The following is a 10,019-nucleotide window of genomic DNA, read 5'->3' on the forward strand; positions in this document are numbered from 1 at the left end:
ATTCCATGTTAAAGTGTTGGTCCCTTCAAAACAGGCTGGGTAAGTCAATTCGAAGATCGGAGTACCGCAAAGGAATTAAAAAAAAAAGAAAAAAAGAAAAAGAAAGAAAGAAAGAAAGAAAATAGTGTGCGAAACCTTATGGGGCTTAACTGCTAAAATCATCAGTCCCTAAGCTTACACACTACTTAACCTAAACCATCCTAAGGACAAACACACATACCCATGCCCGAGGGAGGACTCGAACATCCGCCGGGATCAGCCGCACAGTCAATGACTGCAGCGCCTTAGACCGAAAGGCATTCCATCTCCAATAATACGGTAGCTAGTAAAGCATCGCGCTGTTCAAATATGTATTGGGGTTGATGAAAGCTTTGCCTTTTTATAATTCATCTCTCGATTAACTGAAAAGCGAAAATCCATCTTTTACAATCTTCAGTTTGTAACATTCGCAAATGCATGGAATATATAAGTCATAACCTTATAATGCAGCCAGCGGTACTCCTTTTATTCCGGTGACCCAATTTTTCGGCTATAAGAGATATTTCTTCCATTACAACATACGTCGGATTCAATATGATAAGACTCCAAAGCCTATTGAGTCAAGGACCACTATCACACCATTTTCTATCAGCTATTTCTTTTAATTATTACTTACACTATTCCCCATTAACTGGAGCTCTGAACACAATTCTCAGGTCTACAGTACTGAATGGGATTTTCATCTTCATGGGAAAAGTCGAGTCCACTGTATTTATCTACAAGATGAAAATAAAAGTTCCCTGCTTCTCTTCCACCACTTTATTCCCCCCATCAAGGAATGTTCTCGTCGGTAATCGTTATAAAAGTGCATTAGTTATTCTCTTTATCTAAATTAAACTATTACACTGTGGTAGTGAAAGAATTTACTTAAACAGAAACTCTGTTAAAGTCTTTAGCCCACTTAAGCAGGTTGATCAGGAAATAAGTTTCCTTTGTTGAATTCTGCTGAACCTTCTCTCGAGATATTAGAGTTATTAACACAGCGCTTATTGCAATAAAGCTTTCATTCTTTGGTACTTAAGAAATACATTACTAAAACTTCAGCTCAATAAAAACATTCATTTAAAGCGAACACAGTGGATCAAATCACAGTAACATTAACAATACTGTAAAAGGCAATAAAATTATCAAAGAAGCCTATATCCTACAGATACCTTTCCTCCTTTCTTAATAAAGAAGGAGCTTTTCGTTTATCTGCTTGTGCATCAAATCACATAAGACATCGTAACAGTAAACAATTTTTATTGAACCTGTGTAATGTGAAACTACTAGCAGAAATTCAAGCTTTCGACAGAAAATTTTTATCGTTAGCATACATCCAGCCACACCTTCCGAGATAAGCATCAATAAACTTTTAAGTAATACTGTGCATTAGAGTTTAGAAAACACAGGAATAGCAATAATCCACCTCCGCGGCGGAGGTCGCTAATGCTATGGCGGGCCTCAACTCAGGTGGTGGAAAAATTCCATGGGGTGAAGAAAATTTTCGCTGCGTCTCCCTTCTCTCATCATCATCATCATCATCATCATCATCATCATCATAAAACACAAACATTACAGTATATTACAGTACCCTCTGCGTGCGCACACATTGACATGCACACACACACACACACACACACACACACACACACACACACACATACATACATACAAATATTGTAATGGAAATATTGTAATGGATCATGTTGTAAATAAATAAACAAAAAATAAAATAAACATAAATAACAACCTAAGCATAGTATCTAAGAATAGTATCTAATCATTCCTAATCATTGCTAAAGAGTTCCAGTAACTTTGAAGAAATACAAAGCTGCAAAAATCCTTGTCAGAAATTTTAATCCTGAAAAATTCGTGTACCACCATTATAGAAATGCAGCGAGAAAACGCACCATTCCGTCACCTCGACAAGAGGGTGTCTGCAATTAGAAACAATACCATGCTAGCACGGTAAGCAATGCAGAGAGTATAACGAGGTTTCTACAACAAACAGAGAAGTGAAATTAGATAACTGGAATGACATAAACTTCCATATGTGCACTTACTATGTACTACAATGTGCCCACTGGATAACAATACAGGGAACCAAAACAGTATTATAACTATTTTTTTCAAATTTAAACTTGCCCAGTAAATACACTGAAGTGCCAAAGAGACTGGAATAGGCACGCGTATTCAAATACAGAGATATTTAAACAGACAGAATACGTCACTGCGGTCAGCAACGCCTGTATAAGACAACAAGTGTATGGCGCAGTTGTTAGATTGGTTACTGTTGCTACAGTGGCAGGTTATCAAGATTTATGGGAGTTTGAAAGTGGTGTTATAGTCGGCGAACGAGCGATGGGACATAGCATCTCCGAGGTAGTGATGAAGTGGGGATTATCCTGCACGACCGTTTCACGAGTGTACTATGAATGCCAGGAATCAGGTAAAACATCAAATCTCCGACATCGCTGCTGCCGGAAAAAGATCCTGCAAGAACGACTTAAAAGAATCGTTCAACGTGACAGAAGTACAACCCCGCCGCATATTGCAGTAGATTTCAAAGCTGGGCCATAAACAAGTGTCAGCGACCGAATTATTCAACGAAACATCATCGCTATGGCTTCCGGAGCCGAGGGTCCACTCGTGTACCTTTGATGACTGTTGAAGCTGGTGGAGGCTCTGTAATGATGTAGGGAGTGTGCAGTTGAAGCCCATGATACGTCTAGATACGACTCTGACAGTTGACGTATGTAAGCATCCTGTCTGATCACTAGCATCCATTCATGTCTATTGTGCATTCCGACGGACTTGGGCAATTCCGGCAGAACAATGCGATACCTCACACTTACAGAGTGGCTCCAGGAACACTCTTCCGAGTTTAAACACTTCCTCTGACCACCAAACTACCCAGACATTAACATTATTCGACACATCTGGGATGCCTTGCAACATGCTGTTCAGAAGAGATCTCCACCCTCATACTCTTACGGATTTGTGGACAGCCCTGCAGGATTCATGGTGTCAATTTCCTCCAGCACTACTTCAGGCATTATTCGAGTCCATACCACGTCGTGCTGCGGCACTTCTGCGTGCTCTCGTGGGCCCTACACGGTATTAGGCAGGTGTACCAACGTCTTTGGCTCTTTAGTGTACGGTGAGAGTAAACCTATCAGTTCAAACCTTGGAATGTCCAGAAGGAGTACACACTGAAAATTCGACGGCTGCAGCGAGGACACTGTATAACATTTTTAATAAGCCGCAACCGCAGCACAGTCCCCCACAGTTCGTTATTCCAGCTCACCACATTAATCATAGTCCAAAGCAGCTACAGGACGACCCGCACCTGACAAGTATATTCTCACAGTCCATCTACATCTACATCTACATCTATACTCCGCGAGCCACCTTACGGTGTGTGGCGGAGGGTACTTATTGTACCACTATCTGATCCCCCCTTCCCTGTTCCATTCACGAATTGTGCGTGGGAAGAACGACTGCTTGTAAGTCTCCGTATTTGCTCTAATTTCTCGGATCTTTTCGTTGTGATCATTACGCGAGATATATGTGGGCGGTAGTAATATGTTGCCCATCTCTTCCCGGAATGTGCTCTCTCGTAATTTCGATAATAAACCTCTCCGTATTGCGTAACGCCTTTCTTGAAGTGTCCGCCACTGGAGCTTGTTCAGCATCTCCGTAACGCTCTCGCGCTGACTAAATGTCCCCATGACGAATCGCGCTGCTTTTCGCTGGATCATGTCTATCTCTTCTATTAATCCAACCTGGTAAGGGTCCCATACTGATGAGCAATACTCAAGAATCGGACGAACAAGCGTTTTGTAAGCTACTTCTTTCGTCGATGAGTCACATTTTCTTAGAATTCTTCCTATGAATCTCAACCTGGCGCCTGCTTTTCCCACTATTTGTTTTATGTGATCATTCCACCTCAGATCGCTCCGGATAGTAACTCCTAAGTATTTTACGGTCGTTACCGCTTCCAATGATTTACCACCTATGGCATAATCGTACTGGAATGGATTTCTGCCCCTATGTATGCGCATTATATTACATTTATCTACGTTTAGGGAAAGCTGCCAGCTGTCGCACCATGCATTAATCCTCTGCAGGTCTTCCTGGAGTACGTACGAGTCTTCTGATGTTGCTACTTTCTTGTAGACAACCGTGTCATCTGCAAATAGCCTCACGGAGCTACCGATGTTGTCAACTAAGTCATTTATGTATATTGTAAACAATAAAGGTCCTATCACGCTTCCTTGCGGTACTCCCGAAATTACCTCTACATCTGCAGATTTTGAACCGTTAAGAATGACATGTTGTGTTCTTTCTTCTAGGAAATCCTGAATCCAATCACAAACCTGGTCCGATATTCCGTAAGCTCGTATTTTTTTCATTAAACGTAAGTGCGGAACCGTATCAAATGCCTTCCTGAAGTCCAGGAATACGGCATCAATCTGCTCGCCAGTGTCTACGGCACTGTGAATTTCTTGGGCAAATAGGGCGAGCTGAGTTTCACATGATCTCTGTTTGCGGAATCCATGTTGGTTATGATGAAGGAGATTTGTATTATCTAAGAACGTCATAATACGAGAACACAAAACATGTTCCATTATTCTACAACAGATTGACGTAAGCGAAATAGGCCTATAATTATTCGCATCTGATGAAAATGGGAACGACCTGCGCTTTCTTCCAGTCGCTAGGTACTTTACGTTCTTCCAGCGATCTACGATAAATTGCTGATAGAAAGGGGGCAAGTTCTTTAGCATAATCACTGTAGAATCTTAAGGGTATCTCGTCTGGTCCGGATGCTTTTCCGCTACTAAGTGATAGCAGTTGTTTTTCAATTCCGATATCGTTTATTTCAATATTTTCCATTTTGGCGTCCGTGCGACGGCTGAAGTCAGGGACCGTGTTACGATTTTCCGCAGTGAAACAGTTTCGGAACACTGAATTCAGTATTTCTGCCTTTCTTCGGTCGTCCTCTGTTTCGGTGCCATCGTGGTCAACGAGTGACTGAATAGGGGATTTAGATCCGCTTACCGATTTTACATATGACCAAAACTTTTTAGGGTTCTTGTTTAGATTGTTTGCCAATGTTTTATGTTCGAATTCGTTGAATGCTTCTCTCATTGCTCTCTTTACGCTCTTTTTCGCTTCGTTCAGCTTTTCCTTATCAGCTATGATTCGACTACTCTTAAACCTATGATGAAGCTTTCTTTGTTTCCGTAGTACCTTTCGTACATGATTGTTATACCACGGTGGATCTTTCCCCTCGCTTTGGACCTTAGTCGGTACGAACTTATCTAAGGCGTACTGGACGATGTTTCTGAATTTTTTCCATTTTTGTTCCACATCCTCTTCCTCAGAAATGAACGTTTGATGGTGGTCACTCAGATATTCTGCGATTTGTGCCCTATCACTCTTGTTAAGCAAATATATTTTCCTTCCTTTCTTGGCATTTCTTATTACACTTGTAGTCATTGATGCAACCACTGACTTATGATCACTGATACCCTCTTCTACATTCACGGAGTCGAAAAGTTCCGGTCTATTTGTTGCTATGAGGTCTAAAACGTTAGCTTCACGAGTTGGTTCTCTAACTATCTGCTCGAAGTAATTCTCGGACAAGGCAGTCAGGATAATGTCACAAGAGTCTCTGTCCCTGGCTCCAGTTCTGATTGTGTGACTATCCCATTCTATACCTGGTAGATTGAAGTCTCCCCCTATTACAATAGTATGATCACGAAACTTCTTCACGACGTTCTGCAGGTTGCTGATGCAGGTGGTCTATAGAAGCATCCGACTATCATATCTGACCCACCTTTGATACTTAGCTTAACCCAGATTATTTCACATTCGCATTCGCTAATAACTTCACTGGATATTATTGAATTCTTTACTGCTATAAATACTCCTCCACCATTGGCGTTTATCCTATCCTTGCGGTATATATTCCATTCTGTGTCTAGGATTTCGTTACTGTTCACTTCCGGTTTTAACCAACTTTCCGTTCCTAATACTATATGCGCACTATTTCCTTCAATAAGAGATACTAATTCAGGAACCTTGCCCTGGATACTCCTGCAGTTTACCAATATTACGTTAACTTTTCCTGTTTTTGGTCTCTGAGGACGGACGTTCTTTATCAACGATGATAATGTCCTCTCTGGTAAGCCGTCAGGTATTTTATCGTTTCGCCCAAGGGGGGGTCCCTCTAACCTAAAAAACCCCCGTGTGCACGCCACACGTACTCTGCTACCCTAGTAGCTGCTTCCGGTGTGTAGTGCACGCCTGACCTGTCTAGGGGGGGCCCTACAGTTCTCCACCCAATAACGGAGGTCGATGAATTTGCAACCATTATAGTCGCAGAGTCGTCTGAGCCTCTGGTTTAGACCCTCCACACGGCTCCAAACCAGAGGACCGCGATCGACTCTGGGCACTATGCTGCAGATATTAAGCTCAGCTTGCACTCCGCGTGCGATGCTGGTTGTCTTCACCAAATCAGCCGCCGCCGGAAGGAACCAAGGATGGCCTCAGAACCCAAGCGGCAGGCGTCATTCGTTCCGACATGTGCTACTATCTGCAGCCGGTCACACCCAGTGCGTTCAATAGCTGCCGGAAGGGCCTCCTCCACATTACGGACGAGACCACCCGGCAAGCACACCGAGTGCACACTGGCATTCTTCCCCGACCTACCCGCTATTTTCCTGAGGGGCTCCATAACCCGCCTAACGTTGGAGCTCCCTATAACTAATAGGCCCGCCCTCTGTGACTGTCGGGACCTTGCCGGAGAATCGGCCACTGGCCCAACAGGCGAGGCATCCTGTGGTGGCTCGGAAACGATGTCATCACCACTAGGAAGCACCCCGTACCTGTTGGAAAGGGGTAAGGCAGCTGCCACGCGGCCAGATCCCACCTTCGCCTTTCGGCCAGGCACGCGAGAGCCCACCACTGTCCGCCATTCACCCTGGAGTGATGGCTGACCGGTAAGATGCTCACTGCCGGAAGACGCAGCGACATCAGGGGTTCCATGTGATTCCAAGGCCACCGAAGTAGGCATAGGTCTCACCACAGTTGCCCCAACGCCACTACGAGCCGACGCCTGCGCCTCGAGCTCGATGAGCCTAACAGACAAAGCCTCCACCTGCCCCCGAAGAGTGGCCAATTCTCCTTGCGTCCGCTCACAACAACCACAGTCCCTACACATGACTATGTTTACCCTACCCTATACGGTGACAAATTCCCAAGATAATCTTCTGATGAGCTACTCTGATAATCAAGAAACACTCACTGAAATACGAGACGCGAAAACTACGCTAGGTTTTCCCAGAAAAACTATTTAAAAGCTAAGCGCAGCAAATAAGTACAAAAACGCTTTATACAAACAGTACTCGCTGCTGCTGGTGCTCTCGCTCTGGCTGTCACAAGACAACTGCTGATTCAAGTGACTAGTGGCTAACGGCCGCGAAACAAACAAAGACGGTTTTAGGGCGCTTTCTGTTCTAAACGATCAAGAAAACACTAAGAAATCTAACACGAAAACTACGTAAAGTTTTATCAAGAACTGTTAGTTACTATGCAGAGCAGATAAACACAAATAGAATCCCTTCCTTAGTGGAAGGTCGTAAACAAAATGCAAAATAAACGCTTTATACAAACAGTACTGTGCTGCTGCTGGTGCTCTCGCTCTGGCTGTCACAAGACAACTGCTGATTCAAGTGACTAGTGGCTAACGGCCGCGAAACAAACAAATGACGGTTTTAGGGCGCTTTTTGTTCTAAACGATCAAGAAAACACTAAGAAATCTAACACGAAAACTACGTAAAGTTTTATCAAGAACTGTTAGTTACTATGCAGAGCAGATAAACACAAATAGAATCCCTTCCTTAGTGGAAGGTCGTAAACAAAATGCAAAATAAACGCTTTATACAAACAGTACTGTGCTGCTGCTGGTGCTCTCGCTCTCGCTGTCACAAGACAACTGCTGATTCAAGTGACTAGTGGCTAACGGCCGCGAAACAAACAAAGACGGTTTTAGGGCGCTTTCTGTTCTAAACGATCAAGAAAACACTAAGAAATCTAACACGAAAACTACGTAAAGTTTTATCAAGAACTGTTAGTTACTATGCAGAGCAGATAAACACAAATAGAATCCCTTCCTTAGTGGAAGGTCGTAAACAAAATGCAAAATAAACGCTTTATACAAACAGTACTGTGCTGCTGCTGGTGCTCTCGCTCTCGCTGTCACAAGACAACTCACCATCTCACCAGACCAAGGCGTTTCATCTGGCCCGCAATGATCCCTTAGTGGACCTATACCGGACTTCCTCCAAAAATGGTTCAAATGGCTCTGAGCACTATGGGACTCAACTGCTGAGGTAATTAGTCCCCTAGAACTTAGAACTAGTTAAACCTAACTTACCTAAGGACATCACAAACATCCATGCCCGAGGCAGGATTCGAACCTGCGACCGTAGCGGACTTCCGGTTCGAGACTGCAGCGCCTTTAACCGCACGGCCACTTCGGCCGGCGGACTTCCTCCGCATTGCCACAGAACGACTACTGGCATCATAGTATTCCGTGCCACCTCTTGCCTTATTCGGCAAGTGTGCACAAGTCACCTACACAGCGATATCGCTGGAACGGTTCGTGGTCACCAAAATTAGACACATTACTTACATACTGTATAAAAGTCTCCCAACTTGAATTTGCCTCACAAATTTCCCAACAAAAATAAATTTCTTGTCTGAAATGTCACTCGCCCAATTTTCTCTTTGTGTGTCGTATGAAGACTTCTAATCGCCCATCTTTGTAACCTTGAAGAGTATTGTTCAACATTTGATAACTTTTGAATAAAACGTGATTGTTGTATTCTGAAAGCAATATATTCCAGTTACGCTACTGTTTCTGACATATTTCTGCCAATGCCTTTTTTTAACTTCTTTCGGAATGTTGTTGCAGCCCAGGGATCGGCGGGGTGCGCTCGCCCGCCGCCGCTGCGCGCTCTGCTGCTGACGTCACTGTTGGCGGCGTTACTGCTGGTGCGCGGTGTATCCGGCGCATGCGCATGACGGCGCTCTGCGCTCCAGAAACGTGGGGCCTGCGCAGTAGTTCCAGTGACAATAAACTCGTGTTCGGTGGCGAGCGGCACCTGCCACCCGCTGTGCAAAGACGATCGTGATCTTCCTCGTATTTCCCTCGCCGTTATCAACATTGTGAAACTAACCACTTCACTTTCCACCACTAACACTTCAGTACAGATTACAAAATATTGTTGATAGTCCATTTCGAGAGATACTCATTCCTCTACGTGTCTTAAGATTCAAATGTCTTCTGTGAGTGAGAATTTTGTGCCAAGTTTGTTTGATGTGTGCTCCTGATTAGGTGTAATACTTGGAATATTGATAATTGTTAACAAAATTAATTAACTATATATGATATACCTTCTAATATATTGATATGTCGGATTAATAAAGTGTTATTTCGGTAAATTATGATGTAACTCTTGTTTTTATCAACACCTCATAAAACTAATGTGCGACTGATGGATTGGAAATGGAAATTATGTCCCATGCCTCTTGGCAGAGCGTAGTGGAATGATGTGGGAGACCACACTGCCGTACTAGGCCAGGTCCTAATGAAGGTGGTTTGCCGTTGCCTTCCTGCGACCGTAAGGGGGTGAATGGTGGTGAAGAAGACGACACAACAACACCCTGTCATCTCGGGGCAGGTGAAAATCCCTGACCCCTCCAGGAATCAAACTCAGGACCCCGTGCTCAGGAAGCAAGAGTGCTACTGCAAGACCACGAGCTGTAGACTGTTGGCTTGGCATTATTTAAAATTGTCTTCTGGTTTGAGAGAAATGTACACCCCGTGTCGATCACTCCTCCTGTGTATCTACTAGTAGTATATGTAAATAAATACCATAAGAGAAATATTGATAATACTATGAGAATCTCAGTGTGCAGCAGAG

At 43.7% G+C, this 10,019-nt stretch overlaps 1 protein-coding gene across 1 annotated transcript in view; it reads left to right on the forward strand.

Annotated features, from left to right (window-relative positions):
- The window catches only part of LOC126177000 (uncharacterized), a 548,346-nt gene extending 538,840 nt beyond the window's left edge, over window positions 1-9,506 (forward strand). Inside the window, exon 7 of the mRNA XM_049924215.1 lies at window positions 9,008-9,506. Coding sequence (XP_049780172.1) covers window positions 9,008-9,117 — 110 coding nt within the window. The 3' untranslated portion in view covers window positions 9,118-9,506. The remainder of the gene's footprint in view (window positions 1-9,007) is intronic.
- The last annotated feature ends 513 nt before the right edge of the window (window positions 9,507-10,019 follow it).

Source organism: Schistocerca cancellata, chromosome 3, assembly GCF_023864275.1.
Source record: "Schistocerca cancellata isolate TAMUIC-IGC-003103 chromosome 3, iqSchCanc2.1, whole genome shotgun sequence".
In the NCBI taxonomy this organism is placed as follows: domain Eukaryota; kingdom Metazoa; phylum Arthropoda; class Insecta; order Orthoptera; family Acrididae; genus Schistocerca; species Schistocerca cancellata.